The 19,362-nt window shown below is 48.4% G+C and overlaps 1 protein-coding gene across 1 annotated transcript in view; it reads left to right on the top strand.

Moving 5' to 3' along the window:
• The window catches only part of TOX2 (TOX high mobility group box family member 2), a gene marked incomplete at its 5' end in the record, with an annotated part of 150,074 nt that overhangs the window by 59,048 nt on the left and 71,664 nt on the right, over nt 1-19,362 (top strand). Inside the window, one exon of the mRNA XM_084271592.1 lies at nt 1,372-1,437. Within this exon, the coding sequence (XP_084127718.1) occupies nt 1,372-1,437 (66 nt within the window). The remainder of the gene's footprint in view (nt 1-1,371; nt 1,438-19,362) is intronic.

The following is a 19,362-nucleotide window of genomic DNA, read 5'->3' as shown; positions in this document are numbered from 1 at the left end:
ACTGATGGGTTTAATGAAATCCTGCATTTACACAGGGATCCCCATCCACCCTGCTGCGGCTGCTACCGGTATTAGTGACTGAGTGTCACAATGCCCACTCTAATTTCACTGCGTTTAATTGGTTTGCTCTGTTATCCCAGAGGATAATTTGGCAATTAGAGGATGTCTGTGCACTCTAACGCCGAGCAGAGCCGCGTTCCCCCCACTTGGCTTTACTAACTCTGCTGACTTTAATAGCTAATCCTGTAGCACTCTGAGATGTGGAAGTGTAATTAATAGTCTCTGTGCTGAAAGTCTTCACCTGGTTTTATTTAGATTCCTCTTTTATTGTTCTTAATTCAGCCTGTTTCTGTTAAGGCATAGCTGGTATCAGAGAGCAGGAGGGTGAGGAATCCTCAATTCATCGTTCAGAGAGGGCTGGCTCTCCCCCTGGTTAAGCACATGGTGTCATTCACAGCTGGTTCCTTCATCCTCATCTTGGGAGTGTTTTATGGCATAGTCCATTTTACTGCCATAATTAATTTGTGAACTTAGCCTTGAGAACTGCCCCAGCCGTACTTTGAGCCGGAGACGATCCTGGAGGGCTTTTTTCCTTCCTTTGGAATGGGAGCAAGGGGAAAGCTCCCACTGTAGCTAATTAACAAGGAGAGTTTTGCAGTTTTCCATGGGGGTTTTGTAGCCTAGTAAGTAGATTAGCAGCTCAGAAACAGGTGGAGGGGTGCAGGTGTGTTTGCAGGAGCCATGGGGACACGGGCGAATGCCCTGTGCTCAGGTTGCCCCCCGGTCCTGGCAGAGCAGGCAGGGGAAGGGGAGATGGGATGGGAATGCACCTTCTGCCAGCCAGAGTTTGCAATGGACTTGGGATGTGGAACTGGGCTCTGCATAGAGACCCCCTGATGTATGGTCACAGCAGCTTTCTGCATCACTGTGATGGGTTTGCTTTGGGTTTAAGGAATATGTACGTACCTGGAAGAGGATGGAGTGAGACCTGCCTTTTTTTGAAATTCCCATCAATGGAAGTTGGCTTTTTTAAGCTGATTGCTGGTCTAGTGGGAATTTCAGCAAGAGCTTCATTTGGGTGAGCTTCCCTGTTGGGTTCACCTCTGGCTTTGGTCTGTTTCTCTGAATTGGAATGATTAATTCAATATTTCACTTAAAAATGAACATAAACTTCCTCCAGTACTGTGTCCCCTCACAGTAGGTGATGTGTGTACACTCATGCATGCTCAAAAGTTTTTAGAGGTCCAGGTCAGGATTTTCTTCTGGGAACCTTGGCTCTTTACGTGATGAGCCAGGGAAGTCCTTGGGCTGTGCGTAACCCCGGCATGCAGACAGCATTTTACTAACTCCAACTTTCTTTTGTCTTTCCAGTTTGATGGGGAGAACATGTACATGGGAATGAACGACAACGCCCAGGAGTTTCTATCTGCAAATCAGGTAAGCATCCGTTTGCTTGGGTGGGCTCTGTGGCTCGATTCTCTTGGGGATTTCAGCTCTGCCTAAGCACAAATTCTAAGAGTTTGTCGTGAATCTGAGTTCTGGGGACACCGTGAGGGTCCACAGGGGAGGTCAGAGCTGCCTGTCAGCCTGGCTGCTATCAGGGAGCAGTGGCAGATGGGTTCAGTACTGGGAGAGCCATGGCTCTTCAGTGAGGCATCCTTCACTGGAAGGTGAAATTAGTGTTTCTGGACATGGTGAGGTTTCTGAGTGTTGTGTGTAGTTCAGGTGTCTCCTTCCCCCACATAGAGCGTTTCATGTAGCTAAATAGATTGACAGTTAGATGGCTGGGGAGAAAAAGGAATCAAAGGTTTCCTGTTTTGGAGCTTTAGCCCACGCATGGAGGACAAGAGTAGAAGTGTTCAGGTCTTGCAGGTGCCTGAGCCTTCAGGGTGCTCTCTGGGCTTGGATACGCATGAAGCAGAAATGTTCAGCAGAGCCCTAAGTACATATTAAGCCCACAATTAGGTCCTGCTGGGAGGTGAGGACTTCAGCACATACTTACCTGTCCTCCAGACCAGGAGGTGAGAGATGGTCCCATCTGTGTTCCCCTGCAGTGGCTGGGCAGAGCTGCAGCGTGCTGGGGACTCGGTGCAGCCTTGAGATGCCCCATGCTGCACCCTTGGGATGAAGCATCTCATCACATCCAGCCGTCTCGGGAGGCAAAGCACAAGGTTCACTGATAATACTTGTCAGATTCACATTTTTGGGCTGTGTTAGGCCCTTTTGTTGTGAGGTCCTTTTGAGCACAGACGTGACAGCATGGGCTCTGCAGAGTTATGTGGTGTGAAGGTGACACACTGCAGAGTGTAAAAGGCAAGCATGTGAGGGTTACCATCCAGCCCAAGATGCTGCCACCTTCCTATTGCTCTGGACCCAGTGTGTGTGCCCTGGGCTGTGGTTGTGGTGTGCTCCAGCTGCTGGAGTTTGGTACGTACTGCAGCATCGCTGTGAATGACAAGGCCAGTGAGTCATCCGTGATGTATTTAACTCAGATACTAGCAGTGATGAAAATATCTAGCTATTAAACTGAAAAGAGGTTGGAAACCCATTGTTTGCTGCCTTGGAGCTTGGCAGTGCACTGGCTCATTGCTCAGGAGAGTTGTTCCTGCTCTGGATGTCCAGAGGGTGGGGAAGGAACCACAGACTTTGTGCTATCGAGTAATTCAGCAGAAACAAATATGTAGTTGTTCAACAAGAACGTGTGGTTGATTGCTGGAGCTAGGAATTGCCAGAGGTTGAGTAAACACTGAAAGAAGTGGGGTGACCCCAAGCTGCCCTGGCTGGGTTCAGCCCTGTCATGTCCCCCTATGCTCCCCGGGGCTGGTGCACAGCCTATGAGATGGTGGGGGATGCTAATGGGGCAGTTGTCGTAGATCCTCTGCCTTGGGAACCTCCCAGGGATGATTGTTTCCCAGCCTTGCCAGGAAGGGCTGGCAGTGCCAGGATTGGACCCAACTGGGGCTGGACCACAACCGGCAGGAACCATTTGTGTTTCCTCCTCTACCCCAACAGAAATCACCCCACAGCCCCCGTCGCATCCCGCTTCCTCCCCGGGTGGGCAGCTGTGGGGCAAACCAGAAGTGATGCTGTGGGTGGGGAATGGTCTGCTGTACCAGGGTCGAGGAGGAAGAGGAGGAGGGCTGACTTCTGATTAACAGCAGAAGCTGCCGAGTGGTGGAGGGTTCACGTACACGGACAGACCAAACCAGCTTAGAGCCCCCTGACCTGCGAAGTAGAAGTTGTACTCTTCAGTTGTTCTCTGTTTACTTGGTGATGTTTAATTCCTGTTTTCAGTTAGCAGTGAAGGATGAAAAGGGAGGAGGTAGCTGTCTTGCAGAGGGTGGGCAGGGTGCAGGTACCTCCTGTTTGTGCCTGGGGGCTGTGCTGCTGCTTTATCTCACAGAGCAAAAGCTCGATGGGGAGCAGGGATTGATGTGGAAAACAAATGGGGAAGTTTGTCTTCTGTCTCCAGTTCCCCTCCTCATGCTGCTATGCTTGGGACAGTCAGAGAGGAGCTGGGAGTGGGACCACAGAGTGTGGGTGGCACCTGGGGCTCTGCCAAGCTGGGTGCCCACCTGGGATGCTGCAGCGAACGCCCATAACCTCGCCCAGGACGGATGGAGTGGAGAGCGGGCGATGAACCCAGTTCATCCCAGTTCACACCCAGCATGAGCTTTGCCCGAGGAGAACAGGGAGCAGCCTTCCTCCCTCACCCTCATTAGTTCATCGTCTGCCTTTATTTACCCGCACATCAGTGCTTGTTTACCAGAGAGGCTTTATAGCACTGGTCATGACTTTACCACTGATAATACAACGCTTCCATTTAAATGGGGGTTCCAGATGGTTTTTATTGTTTGCTAAACCTGTTGTAACCCAAATGAGTACGTTAAACAGCAGGAGCTCAGTTTCACAGTCCCACTTGAGAGACTCCTAAATCATCAGCCTGGAGATGCCTCTGCAGCGTGCACAGTGCACGGGGCATCGGTCAGCCCTGGGGATCAAAGGCAAATCACACACGCTAATTACTGAAGCTATCACTGTGTAATAGATGGCTTGGAGGATGGGGGTCCCCAGTTTTGATTTAAACTGGTTGCACTGGGCATCATTAGACTCTTGCAGCTCTCCGGGGTGGACACAGCTTCATGCTGAGCCCAGCTCAGGCACAGGGGCTGGGATGTCCAGTGTTAGCAGTAGGATATCTTATCTTCACATCACTTGTTTCAGGGCACTCTTCCTTATCTACCCCAGTTTCACTCTCCCCCTGTGGTGGCCTGGGGTGCAACTCATGGTGAAATCCCCCAGGCTTCAGCTTCCAGCCCTTCCGTGCTTCGAGGTGGGTGGGAAAGAGCAAGAAATTCATCTGGGCATGTGGTCTCACTTCATCTGGAAAAGTTTTTAGGTGTCCACAGATAGAAGTAGTTTGATAGTTTTTGTTATGGGAAGTTCCATATCCCCTTGGGATTTTTTTCTTCCAAGATACCTAGGAGTTAGGTGGAAAGCAGTTCATCACCTCTCCCCCCTACGCAGGTTTAAACCTGGGGAGGGAGGGGTTAAATGGCCCCTGCCTGTCAGTACAATGCTTTACACTTTCTTACCCAGAGATCTAGCAGCTGGTTAAGCTCCTGAGTCATCCTCTCCCATCACACAGATAGGATTATTCCTGTTTTACAGTAGGGAGCTGCGGAGGATGGGTAGGGCAGCTGCAGTGCTGAGCAGCCCTTGGACAGCAGCAGGGCCCCGCAGCACCCTGACCCCAGCCTTATCTCAGCTTTTTCTATGGGTTTTTTTTGATCCTAAGGAGTTTCTGCAGTATCTCATGGTAAAGCCAGGACTGGGATCAGCAGATCTGCTAGCTTGGAAGAAAGGAAAAATTAAAAAAAAAACCCCAAACCCCCCAAATAAAATACCATCCAGGACAGCTGAAAGCCAGCTGATCTGCTCCCTCCCCTCCTCCTTCTGGATGTGATTGCTTACGTTGGCGTCGGCTGCGTTTCTCGTTGTCATCCCCAAAAGGGGCTTGTCTCAGCCGGGAACAAAACACAGAAATGCAGGAGCCTGACACACAATGAGCACGCTGACAGATCCAGCCTCACGCCCGCTTCGGGGAAAGAATTCCTCTTGTTCCATCAAATAGGAGGGACATTTGACCCCAGAAGTGAGTCAAATGCGAAATGTAATCCAAACCCCAGCAAGGGCCAGGGTATAAATGCAGCTTGACATCCGATCAAACCATCGCGGACATTTGACCCCCGAGATGAGTGAGGTGTCTGTTGTGAAGTCGGCAGAGCATCATTCCTCACCCCTGTCAGTTTTCTTTCTTTCCTCCCCCCTCCCCAAAAACAAGTCAAGGAATTAAGTAATGCAAAAGTCCCAAGGAATGGACAGATTACCAACCATACAGCGTCCTCTGAAAGATGAAGGAAAATATAGGGATGCTGCTCAAAGGAATAAAAACACCCCCAAAATCGGTAAGAAAAGGCATTTATTAAGGTCTTTGTGATAGGGAGGGTAACCCCCGAAAGACAGAGGTTGGGAAATCCCTCCTGTAGCCAGACAGGAATGAATTTTGTTTGGCATTGAGACTCTGGGACTTGCAGGAAGAGTCCACAGGTACTTCACAGACGTGAAGGAGCTGTCACTATCCCACGTTACAGGTGAATCAGCGCAGGAAACACCTCGCCTGGGAGCAGGGGATGATGGGGTGTGGGGACAGCCAGGCCCTGGCGCAGGCTTAAGGACAGTTGTCCCTTGGGAGCAGGGATGTGATTGTGCCTGGTCCATGGAGGAACACTGCAGAAAAGCCTTTAGGGAGTGTTTGCCACATTTGTCCGCTCTCTGCCGCACGTCTCGGGCTGCTGGCAGCTCCGAAGGAAGAAAGAGCTGACAACTTACTGCTGGGCATTTTTGATCCTGCATTCTACCTGATCCCAGGAGTTTTCAGCGCTGAGCTTATTCCAGCTGAGCAACATGACTGTTTCTGTACCAGCAAGTTGATTTGTGAGACTCCTCATGCAAATGCTGTTAGATGCCAGTATAGTTTGTTCGGGGACACGCATTGCCACAAGCACCTCTGCTTTTGTACCTGAGAGCACAGATAGGACCCCGCTGCTTAACTGTCAGTGCTGAAAACGTTATAGTTAGATTGACAGTAGGTTATTTGCACACTATTTCCTCCTCCTAATGCTATTGCTACAAGGTGCTCTTGCTGGCACGCTTGTGCTGGTCATCTGTGTGCCAAAAATGTCCGTTCTCAGCAGCTGGGAGCCACGTGTGTCCTGTAGGTTTGCGCAGCGGCATCGAAGCAGCGTGATTTCACCCTGCCCTGGTGTGAGACCTGATGTTGGTAACTCTGCAGAGCAGCAGAGAGAGCATTGGTTGGGGGGCTGTGTGCATTAGGGGGAGCCTGGGCAGCTGGCGAGGGAGCCGCTATACTGCGGGGAAGGTAGATCCTCAGGCACAGGCGTGTTTGCATGTGGCAGCATGTGTGTAAAATAGAGGGTGGGTTGTTCTCTGGCTGTGTGCTTCAGCAGGAGCTCAGCAGATGTGGGGGTTATTCCGAAGCACCAAGGGGAACAGAGTTGAGAGATGGTGTTCGTCACGTGTGCGTGCACGCGTACGGTGACTGTCTTCACACGTGTCCCCGTGTCAGTGTTAGTGAGGGGCTCTGCCTGCCAGCCCCCTTCTGCACACGTGAAATCCATCTGCGTGTGTACCTGTGTGCTCCATGTGTATAAATCAACATTTATCTGCTGCGTCTGTTGCCCTCTATCTGTTTATCTCCATAAATCTCCGAGCTCGGGTCTGTATTAGCCATAATAGATACAGTAAGTCGCTGATCTGGTGGGTCAAATGGTCAGGGCTCTTTGATCAGCCGTCAGGATACATTACCACCGGGGCCTCCGGTGGGGCTTGAATTACAACTTACATTTGACTCATTTCTGGGGTCAAAACGTCCCTCTTATTTGATCGAATGACAGAAATTGTATAATTTGTATATATCCCTGAGCCATATGTGCTCTGAGTGCCACTCTAATGTGTTTTATAAAGGCACAGCTGTCTTGGTGACTTATTTAAAATGGGATTTTGAAGTAGTGTTCTTGCCATTTAATGTCCTCATTCAGGGTTACACAAGGTTTATCAAATAATAAATAACATTTAGAACATTCATTTTAGCATAACAATGGGTTTGCTAGTTATAAGGGACTGGACAGTACAAAGAAGCCATGTTTGGTAAATAAGCAATAATGTAGACAGCAAGTGAAAGCGTAATTAGAAATTAATGATGGTGCAGGAAGCTACAGATACCTTCCTTGCATTCTGCTAACACTCCAGACTAGACAGGGCTCATTGCAGCAGCCTCTGCTGTAAAATATGCCACAGGCCTTGTCGTGACACTGGCCGGCAGTCTCCTTCCTCGCTGGGGACCGGGGAGCCAGGGCACAATGACCACAGTCCTGCAGGGTCCATGGGGCCCTGGGCAGCATGAGGGCAACTCAGTGCTGCTAATGAAACCATGGGCCATCCTACCCTCATCCTTCCTCCTTCCTCCCTAGTAGGAAGGTCTGAAACAGGACAGGTATGGGCTTTGGTTTTCCCTCCATCGACAGCTTCAGTAGAGATGCTCTGTCTCTGGCAGTGAAGCAGCAGTGTGCAGTTGCTGGTGTGTAACATGTTCTTGTGGTGGTTGGTCCCTGACCTGCCACAATGCATGAATATGGAGAAGTTTCCAGCAGTTTGTGCCTGAAGCTCATGAAGTGCAGCAGGTTTCTCACGGTCACTACTGCCCCTGTCTCAGGCCAGGGTTTGATTCAGAAGAAAGGCAGGAGACCATAAACATGAGCGATACCTTAGGGGGATCCCCCTCTTGAGTCTTGCCATAGAGCAGACTGTGCAGCAGGGTGGTGGAGGAGAGATAGAGCCCACCACGAGGTTATTCTTTGTGTGATTGCCACTCAAGTCCCCTGATGAACTTTCATCTGAGGGGTCTGATCAGTCACTGTGTATGGAAAAACTTGTGTTTGTTTTAACTTGCTGGACTCGATCTTTATGGGTCCCTTCCAACTCGGTATTTTCTATGATTTTTGGAGATGTGTCTCGGGGTTTTCATAATCTATTGATTTTGGCTGTTGACTGGCTTGATCTATTGATCACTGGAAGAGATGATAGCCAGGATGGTCAGGGCTAGAGAAAATTACTAATAGAAGGGTTTAAAAAACGGGGAACCTGTCGCTGAGGCATGGAGAGCTCTGAAGCTCCTGAATTTCCAGCAGCCTTGTGCTCTTTGGGCTTCACTCTCTTGCCTCGTGGCCTCTTCCAACCTGCACACAGTCTGTGTGTTTGAAGTCAGGAGTCACCCACAACAGGAGCAGAATTCCCTGTAAAGTAAAAAACCTGATGACTCCCCAATCCCTTTACAATTATATATTGCAAATGTCACTAGCACCTTCCAGATATATATATATTGAAGGCACCTGGTGAAAAGAAGTGAGAGCTTTATAGGGACTCAAAAGAGGATGAAACAGCGTTCGGCAGTGCAGTGGCAGCTGGGTGCTGCAGCAGGCACCCATGCTAACATACAGCTTTTGCTCTTTCCCTGCTGTTCTTTGAGTAATGCTGTATAACTGCATCTGTTGGGCTAGAGAATAAACTATAGAGGGAAGACACTGATAGATATTAAATGCCTTTCTTAGCAGGCAATTCAGGAAGAATCTCGTGTACTATTTTAGAATGAACAATAGTGTGTTACTTGTCATTTATTATAATCAGCTGCTAATGGAAACCCTTCCAGGTGGGGTTTTGGAGGTGAGTGAAACTACAGCTGATGATCTAGGCTTCTGAATTTTGCATGAACTCCTCAGTGACAGTGAAATTTTTGAAAGGTAGAGTCAGGAAGCGATTCCTGTAAGTGAGTCATAGCAAGAGAAGCTTCTGTTGCTGGTAGAGGGTCAGCTGCAGTGCTTAAGTAAAGTAATTAAAACAATCCCTCGGTGTTACAAGCAGAACGAACATCATCTTCAACCCTGGGTCTCAAAGGACTCCTAAGTTGTTAACAATAGGCTGTTTGAAAAACAGCCACTGAGCATCACCAAGTGAGAAGCTAATGTAACCGAGCAGTTCCTAAGACCAAAATGGATAGCCTCTGTTTCTAGTGCATTTACTCCGGGCAGGGGGTAGAAATAGCATCTCAAACAGCTGAAGATACCTGTCAGGTGAGGCAGAGCGACTTGTGTGGACAGCAAGCACTGAAATTATCATGGTGGTTGAATTTCATGGGCAGACATTTCATCAAGGAGCTGAGGTTGCTGAATAGATTGAGGTTTAGGGGCAAAGGCAGGAGAGAGGAAGAGACCCTCGGGAGTGGTGAGCAGAAAGCAGAGGGATGGCAACGCACTGGGGCTGGCAGCCCGAGGGCTGAGCACAACCAAAGTCTTCAGGTGACTGCAGCCAGCTGTGGTCTCTGGTTGGCCCAAGCAGTGATCTCTCAGCCTTTCTCAGTTTTTTTAGGGTCTGAATCAGCTCAGAGATAGCTTTTGACCCAATGGTAACGTGCATGTGGGTATTAAGCACCCCACCTGATGCAGCCCTCGGTCTGCAAGCTGTGGGATCACGTGTCAGGACCTGCAAGCAGAGCTCAGTTTTCTTTTGTGGTGAAGAAGTCTGTAAGCAGGAAAAAGTTTAAAAATTAGTAATAAAACCCCAATCAATGCTGGAAAGTGGTATAGGGCTGGAGGCAACACAGCTTCTGCCCATGGGCCTGCTGCCTGGGGGCTGGGGAGGTCTGGCAGAGAGCAGCAGCAGCAGGATGATGAGTGTCCTGCTGAGGGACAGCGTTTGCTGCTGCTGCATCTTGATCCAGTTTTACATAGAAAAGATATTGATATGGAGTGGAGCTCTGAGATTCCTGAAGTGTTCCCTGTCTGCTGGAGGGTGAAGGAGATGGAGTACCTGGGACTGCTTCAGAGCATGCTGGTGCACAGCAGAGGTCCAGGCAGACTAAATGACGCTGAAGGGGATCTGCTGGCATGCATGATGACTCCTGTTGTGAGAACACATGTGCTGGCTGTCCAACAATGCTGACAAGCTCATAAAGCCAACAGCTCATAAAATAGGCCCAAAATAAGGTGTGTGGTGTCTTATCACCAACAAAGTGTCACTTTTTCAAAGGTTTCCCACTGTGCTCAACGCTACTGTAAAGATGCTGCACGTGGTGTAGGCAGAGCTGCTGCCTTTGATGGCCAGCATGGCCCAGGGCAAGGTGCCCCAAACCTAGGGCAGCTCTGGGAGGGAGCAGGTCACCTCCAAACTATAGGTATCACATTAGCACGGTGCTTATATGTCCTTAAAACCTCTGACTGCGCCCCTCCAGTCAGCTACCGTTGCTCCTGGGGAGGGTGCTGGATTGTCCTTGAGTGGTGGCTGTCACTTCAGACAAAGGCAATCCCAGAGCTTTTATCCACAAGCTGTTTGTGCCATCAGCTCCTCCAGCTCCAGTGCTGCTGCGCTAATTCCTCGCCGCTTGTCTCCCGAATCACCCGCTGCGACACAGCGTGATTGGGAGCCAGGTCTTTACGTGCTAACGATTGATGCTGAGCTCTGATAATGCGATAGCATCGCTGCTGGTTAGCTGTGACAAGTGAGATTTTGTACCGTGTCCTGTTGGGGGGTTGGTTTTGGCTCCTGCAGTGGTTGGTTTGCTTCTGTAATGGACCTCTGGGGAGCAGCTTTGGAAAACTCAGTGTGTTTGTGGAAATGTGGCACTGTGGGCTGCAGGAATATGAACATATCCGCTCCCCCCGCCCCCTCCTCCCCCCCCAAACCTGGCCTGTTGCTCTTGGGATTTCCTTTCCTTGATTCCTTTTTCTCTTCTTGTCAGAGCCCCGTCCCAAGCAGGTGTTTGGCTCTGCTGTCCCACCAGGGTGATTACCTGGAGAGCCACTTGCTTCCAGCAGGGAAGTGTTATTTTCCATTTCGGAGGCTGGATGAAGGCCTGTGCAGAACAAGACCCCACCATAGCCACAGCCAGCTGCAGAATGAGCCCCTGGCTCCCTGTCAGCTCAGGGGCTGCCCTGGATGTGTGCAGGATTGGGCCCCGCTCTATCCCACAGGGCCTGGCCCGCTCACCCAGCATCTCGGGGCTCTGAGGGTACTGGGGGTGATGAGGGTTATGTGTCCTGAGCACAGCCATCCAGCTCCTCACACTCAGCCAGGAGTTTGCTCCAACCTCCACGCACTCCAGTGGTACCAAAGGGTTGTCCAACAGGTCAGCAAGCATGAAAGGTCCCCAACCCTTCCCTGCTCGAGCAAAGTGTTGGGACCCGTGGGGAACCATCACATGAGGGTGGACTGGGCTGGCACTGGCACACGATGGGTTGCCTGTGTTGGCTCTTACACTTATACTGTGGGAGTTGTTCAGGAGATGCCTGGGCTCCCCCTTCTTGGAGTGTGAGCAGAGCAGGGTGGGTGCAGCTGGCCAGTACCTGGGCAGGGGAACTTGGGTGTCATGGGCAACCTGTGCAGGGGAGTGTAGGTGCAATGGGTTATCCAGGTGCCATGGGTTATCTAAGTACCATGGATAACCCAGGTGCCGTGGTTAACCTGGGCAGAGGAGCATGAGTGCCATGGGTACTGTGGGTAATCTGGGCAGGGGAACAGGGTGCCATGGGTAACACGGGTACTGTGGGTAACTCGGGCAGGGGAACAGGGTGCCATGGGTAACCTGGGCACCATGTGTTGTGGGTCCCCAGGAGGGGAGCACGCACTGCCAGTACAAGGGCACATGCACTGTGGGTGCCTGGGAGCAGGGAGCGGGCAGTGCAGGTACCCAGGGAGGAGGGAGCATGCAAGCTACCAGTCCTGTGCAGTTTGCTTCTCTGAGGAAGGCTTGGATCTGCCTCCATCAGGTGATGCACAAGGCTTTAGCTGGTCAGAGCGATGGTGGGAACCAGAAATCAGAGACAGTTTAGGGATGCACTAGACTTTCACAGGGAGGTGTGAAGCTGGACCCAGCTGAAGGACCACAGTAATGTCAGCCTTAGCTCCTGCTGATGGGTGAATGGTGACAAAGCCGACACAGAGCTCCACGATTTGCCAGTGCACCCATATCATGGTTCTGTTGAGGACCATGCTGGGTCTCACTTGTCAGTGACAAGCTGCTTTCAGCAGCCTCTGAGCAAGCCTGAATTAAATTTATCTCAAACTAGGAAATCCATCAGCAGCCATCAAAAGTGACTGAGCCGATGCTGTATAGCCCAGGTCTATACATCTGTGTACACTGTAAAGGGCAAAATATGACTTGGCTTTTATTACTTTAATTAAAACATGAGTGAAGAGTATGAGATTCATATTAAATTGTATTTTCCTGGCTGCTATGTGAAGGAGCTAACTGATCTGATTACCATGAAGATTACAAACTATCAAAGTGAAAAAGAGCTTTTTGCAAGTATTTCATATTAAACCTTCAAACATAACACTTTAAGAATAATTATAGTTGTATTACTGGAAAATGATTCATGAATTCTGAATAAATATAAGACCCTTAAAGGGAAATGTTCCAAGACCACAGTTTTCGTTCCAATCTGATGAAATTTAGTATCATTTTGCAGCTGTAGAATAAAATGGGGAAAAAAATGTACATAGACTGTATTGAGTATATGTCAGACTAAACTAATGAGATTTTTTTCATCAACTCTAAGCACGCACACAGACAAATGGAAGAGCCATTCTCATTTTCTGTAATAGAAAGCACCGAAAGAGAAGGCAGAAAGGATCTTAGTGCTCACAAGTCTTTATTCTACCCTTGATTGTTAAATAATATATTTTAAGTTCTCATTTCTCGACTGCAGAATGTTTGAACTGACATTAATGGGTATATAAGAGAAAAGAGCGAGCTTTAAAAAAAAATAAAATGGTGAGGAAGGGCTAGGATTGGGAATTTTATTAGTATTCCCAGTGGGCTGTAATAAAGATACTTTTCACACAATACAGTGAATGTTTACAGCAGACAATTTAGTTTCCTTCCAACAATTATGAGAGAAATTGAATCTCAGGAAATGTTAGTTATCTCTAAAATTAGACATAACAATAAAGATACCCTGAAAGTTTATTAAGGAGGGAAGAAAAGGGAAAAAAAAAAAAAAAAAACCAACCATCAGTCTCTGGAAGACAATTTAGCAAATTTATTTTAAGAATTCCAGGTGACTTCTAAACAAAACCAGACACCTACGTGGTGTTGGAGGCTCAGGCTCGCTGTGCCAGGCTCAAAGCTGCGGGCTGCTTTTCTCTGGAGTTGTTTTGTTGTTTCTCTGAGCTTCAGCAATTCCTGGTGTTTTTTTGAAGCAAATACCCAAAAGGTGCTGGTATCCACCCCATCAGAGGGGGATGCCCATAACTTCTGCAAACAGATGGGGCATGAGGTAGGAGCAGGACACCCTCCTCGGCGTGCAGGTGAGGATGTTACTGAGCCTGGGAGCCCGTGCCAGTATCAAAGGGAAGATGTGTGGTCCTCACTTGCTCACCCCTCATCCCAGGGCAGGTTTCCCTGGGATGTCCCTGGACACTTCAGAGGGAAGCATCTCCATTTACACCAGAAGCAGCAGAGCTCTCAGAGCCCAATTTCATACAAATCAGCAGAATGTTTCCTTCCCTGAGTGTGAGAAGGTTGAAAGCTGTGCATTTTTACTGGAGTATTTGCATTCCAGGTGCAGTGAGCGTTGGTGCTTGTGCAAACACAGTGCCCAGGCCCTTGCACAAGCACAGGGCTCTGTGTGCCTCCACGTGTGGGTGTGCACACACAAAGGACTAGTTAGGAAAACACTCTGTAGCTCAGGCCTTTTTAAGTTTTTCTTGGGAAAATTGGTCGTGAAATGTCAAGAGAGGAGCTGCAGGGGAAGGATGGAAATTATTTGGCACTTGAACACAACTTCAGGAATGAATTTATCATGCTCACACAGAGATGCTGGGCACGGAAAAGGGAAAAGGCCCTCTGCAAGACGCAGAAACCTCTGCAGCTCTTTGAGCAGCTCATGCTGTGGTGGCCAATTGTTGGAACGCTGTGATGTGAACGTGCAGGGTAATTCTTTACTTGTCCTGGTTTCCAGATTTCATCACCAAGGATTGATGCAACATCCATGTTAGGGACACTACTCTCTTCTACTTGCCTATTTTTTCTGTTGTTCATCTGGTCTTTGATTGCTGACATCTGCCTGACTGTGTTCCAGCCTGGAAAGAGATTCCTGTTATTTGATATCAGGAATAGGGATGGGAGGAGGAACGGTGAAAGCCAATGCAGCTTCACCTGCAGCCAAGATTCTCTAGTGGTCTTCCTTGAAAGGATCTGTCTCATTTTAATCATATTTGGGGCTAGACTGGCATGATGCTCTTTGGTAACACCAAGTAGGACTCTGAGGTACCCGGGTTAGTACCAGTATTAGCAATAGAAGTGCTTGGCTCTGAGTCATCACAGGTTTGTGGAGATATCTAGGTGTTGTGTGGGCTTGCATTGGAAAGATGTCACCTGAAGCCCTTGAGCACACAGGGCAAATGTGAGTTTTTCCCATGGGGTCATTGTTTTGGCTTTGTTACCTGCAGCACTTTGTGGTCTGAGCTTCCCCCACCTCTCTATTTTAGCATCTCTCTCTCATTTTGACTCTTCGACCTCTTCCGTTTCCCAGCAGCTTGGTGTCCTGGCTTCCCTTCTAGTTGGAGAGTTGCCACTACTGTAGGAAACATTGCTGTGTTGATTGTTAATTTGATGGTTTTCTTGTTCATTTTCCTCCTGAGAGGATGGTACCTGCTCTAGTTATTCATTTTCCCAGGTTGCTTCACGCTTTAGAAGGTGTGTGAGGAGTTTCTGTGACCAAGGACATAGACAGGCCCCTCACAGCAAGGCCTGTGTCCCTGCCTTTTCTTAGATACCATACCTTAGTCTGGTTTTATTAAAGAAAATATGTTGTTAAAATTGTTAAAGATAAAATCTGTTTGTTTCCCAAAATTCACATATTGGAGGCTTAGGGCTGGGATTGCCACACCTTCACTGGTGGTTTGGATACTGGGCCATGCACAGTGTTACAGTTCTCACAGCTTTGTCATGAGTCTCCTGGTGCTTCGTGCTTTCCCTCACAGCCCAGCACCTTTGGGCTCTTGTGATGTGACAGCTTCTGCTTTGGGCAAATGAGTAAATGAATGCAGTTGTGTAGCTTGAGATTGGGGTGCTCAGAAGCTCAGTATATGCAAAGCAGGTAGAGAGTGATCCCGGGTGATTATCTTGGCATCTCAGGAACTGGGAGGGCTGGTATATTGATGAGTTTTGCATATTTAGGGTCTGCAAGGAGCGAGGCATCCCCACCCATAGTGAATTTTTAATATCTCCTCAAGCAACCCAAAGCCAGGCCCTGCTTGGCTGTAGAGAGACATTCCCTGCTTGGGGGGCAGCACCCACCCAAACCCAATCATGAGACTGAAATCAGGGTGATGCTGTTGCCATCTCATCTCAGGGTTTGTTTTGGCAAAGGGGACTCAGAGGTATCTGGCTTTGGCACTTCTCCCTCATGCTGGAGCCAGATTCTGGGGCTGAGGGTCTTGGGGATAACATGGGAGGCTGATTTATTGTACTGGTGATTTCAGTTAATTTCCTCTTCCCATTTCAGCAACTTCCTGGCCATCTGAAATGTTTTGCAGTGGATAGACGGGTAAAGGATTTCAAGCTCCTCTTGGGGATAAAGAGGAGAGAGGGGAGGGAAGGAGGTGGTGCTTTACAAAGCATTCCGATGTTCTTAATTTTAATAAAATAAAATAAGGTAAGCAGCACCTTAGCTGCTAAGGCGACAGGCGCTTAAGAAGCACTGAATGAATACATAAAACATATTTGCTGAAGGCATTTGTCATTGGAAGTTTAAACATTAAACATGCCTGCTTCCTCTGATACCATAATAAAGCAGAGATGTTCAAAGAGCCATTAGCAGTGCTCTGACTACAGCTTTACATCTTCACTATGTGTACCAAGGAAGCCGCATTGTATCAGCGATGCCTCACTGAGTTTTGCCCCAGAAGGGAAAGTTAAGTGAATTCTGAGAGGGATTTCAACTTGGGCTTGGGCTTTTTGTTATGCATTTCCCCTTTCACATGTGTCAGGGTTGATGTTTTGGTATTGTTCCCTCATAAAGTACTGGGCCAGGTCCACAGGAGGCAGCAGCTTTGCCATTGTCCCCATATCTCCCGGCTTAATAAAAGCTGGCTCCAGGCCTGATGAGACAAATAAACAGGTTTGTGTATTTAGTTTTCTAAATTACAGGATAAGGAGGAACACAGATACTCAATCCATTAAGAAATAACTAGGTGGGTGATTCACTACCATTTGTGTAAATGGCACTAACTCTGGTCTGCCTGCACAATTTATTAATACTTCACGGGAGGAAAAAAAATTATTTTAATCTCATAATGGATGATGAGCTGTGAAATTGCTTCTGCAGCAGCTGGGCACCCTGGGGGAGGTGCTAGATTGCACCACATTATGCAAGCTCTCCCCACATCTCTGCCTTCCTCCTGCTAATCAGACACGTCAAACCTGGAGGGGGGGGTGGTGCCACTGCTTCTGTTGGATTTTATTACTCTCTTATTTCATTGAATATATGCATTTTCTTCTCAATTTGCTTTGGGGTCCCAAGTCTTGACTTTGGAACTGAAGCCTCAAAAAGTCATCACACAGTGTGATGAGCGACACTTTGGGCTTCAAAGGTTCTGGCCTAATCCCTGTGGCCGCTGGCCGTGCCAGGCTAACTCACCACATCAAATAACTAGAAATTTAGTAAATGCATGCTGGGGGTGACCTAGTTTCACCTGGTTGATACCCTCACTTTGTAGGCAAGGGCAGATACTGCTGAACAGCAGCTTTGTTCATCCTTTGTTGGCTCGGACCTGGATGCTGAGCAGTATCGCCTGTGGTTAAGCACATCGGCTGCGTGCCGGGAGGTAGCGCAGCGTATGGTGCTGAGAGAAAAGCAGGTGTAGTGTTGGACCACTTAGGAAAACATTGCAGATTGCCCCCTTGGGCTGTAGGAAGGGATTTGCAGCCTTCACTTCTGCAGCAGCACTGGTTGCAAGTGCTCCGTCAGACGTGGATGTCTCAGCACCTTGTGAACACCAGTGCTGGTGGCTGCAGATGTGCCCTGGGGTGGGAGGACCTCAGGGGGCTTCATTTGAAAACGCATTTACTGATGGGAGGAGGGAAAAAAAACCATAATCAGGGCATATCTGGGTGAAAAAAGACCTGCTTCATGGTGGGCTGAGTTGCCTTTATGGCTTTGCAGGAGCTTCCTGCAGGTGTCTAGGTGAAGCGGTGTTTCCTGCGCTACTTGCAGCATGGAGCATGGCTCTGCTGGCTGCATGCAGAGGGCTAGGACGTTTCCTTTGAGAGAAAACCCTGAAAAACTCACTTCAAAGCATCCATGCAAAGTGTGCCACGAAGGCTTTTTTAATCCCTTAGCCCCATACCTTCGGTTTTGAGCGCAAGGGAAATAGTCCATGGGAGGAAAACCAAAAGTGGAGACAAGTCTGGTACAGACTATGGTTTCCTTCCTGCTCGGGGGGCTTCTGGCTTGGCTGAAGCCAGGTTGAATTAATTTCTTAGAGTGCTTTTTACTAATTCTTCCTTGCATGCACTCCATTACTTGTTTTCAGGCCACCTTATCTCTTGACCTGCTTACAGTGCATTATACATCATTATGTAATGTACCCTTGGCTCAACACAAAGTACCAAATCCTCACAGCCCAACAATGAGTTTCTGTGAAGTGTGCTGATCTTATTATGCAAGTTCAGTATGCCATGAGACAAAAAAGGCAATTATGTAAAACCTTAACTCCTCAAATAATTCCCAGAAATGCATTATATTCTTGAGTGGAATATTACCATGTTCCTTGTATTCACTTCCAGACAAGATACTGGGAAAGAGAAAAGGGGCCCAGTCAGTCTAATTTTAGATCCCCATTGGCTCCTCTCTCACTGGATGAATGGTCCTTTCAATATATTTTAAAAACAGGCAAAGATCATTCTAAACAATTTTAAGGAGGCTAATCATGAGACAGATGATGGAGAGTATGCTTTGCCAACCTGGAGCTGAGATTCCACCTCTCCCAGCTCTTCCTGGAACACTGGCATGTTGGCTTGGAAAAAAATAGGGAGGAATATCCACAAAAATATAGTGAAATGAAATGAAACAGTTCTCAGTGTGGGTAGGTAACGAATGCATAGGTGAAGCTGGGTATTATGATGCGTGATCCAGGAGCGACTGTTCATCAGATGTGCCTTACAGACCTTGTCCTGCTTATGAAGATAGAACAAAGAGTTTTCTGGAGCTCTGGTTCTTGCTGACATTTGCATAAGCCAATATTGAGTGCTTCTGAAAACCCTGTCAGCAGACTTTGTTTGAGCCTTGATATTCCATCTGCTTATCTGGAAGTTCAAGGTCTTTGTTGTAGGGATGCGATGTTGCCGTACAGAGTCCAGCCTCCAGAGCTGGGTATGGGGGGGTCCAAATGTAGTACCTCCATGTATGCCAGAATGTGAAGACCCCAGCAGGGATCAGGACAGTATGGGGCAGAGAAAGGTGATGCCTGGACATGCTCTGTGTCGTGAAAATGGCATTTCAGTGAAGTAACAAGAGCAAGTCTACAAAGGGGTGGGTTTGGGTGAATTGTATAAGAAGCCTGAGGAACCCCCTGCTACCAGATGTTGATGTCAGGAACGTAGTAGAGATGCAAGGAGGTGAAAGGATGATGAAACCAAAGGAGGTAGGTGAAAGGGAGGGATGAATCGTTCTGTTCTCTGAGGAGCTTCCATAATTGTTCACGAGGGATTTTCAGATCCCATCCAAAACACTAGCTAGTGTTGGCCAATTTTTAGGTCGGCATCTTTGACCAGTCAAACTGCTGGTCTGATTGCTTACATGGGTCTTGAGTTCTTGCAGGGATGAGGTTGTGGGTTTCCATTCCTTGCTGCAAGCAGTTGTGAGAGCTTTTGTCCCCAGGATGTACTTGGTGGCAGGAGAAGGTGGATCTGGAGGGACAGTTGTCCCAGCAGGTTCAACTGAAGCTGTCTTGGGACATGCTGTGTCCTTCATGCACTCTCCTCAAGGCAATTGCTGCCTTGCAGTGAAAGAAGTAAGGCTGAGCTATCCAAGATGGATTACATTTTGCTTCCTCTCTATTCCTGGGGGGTAACTACTTCCAAAACTCATTTTTGTCTGTGTCACTGGGGAATTAGAGGTCTGCCTCTCTCTCCCTTCCCCAGAAGGATAAGCACAGCATTACTAATCCTTTATATACCATTGCATGCTGCACCGCTGCTTCCATGCATGTATATCTGCCTTT

Source organism: Gallinula chloropus, assembly GCF_964237585.1.
Source record: "Gallinula chloropus genome assembly, chromosome: 16".
In the NCBI taxonomy this organism is placed as follows: domain Eukaryota; kingdom Metazoa; phylum Chordata; class Aves; order Gruiformes; family Rallidae; genus Gallinula; species Gallinula chloropus.
This window is presented reverse-complemented; position numbering and strand designations above follow the sequence as displayed.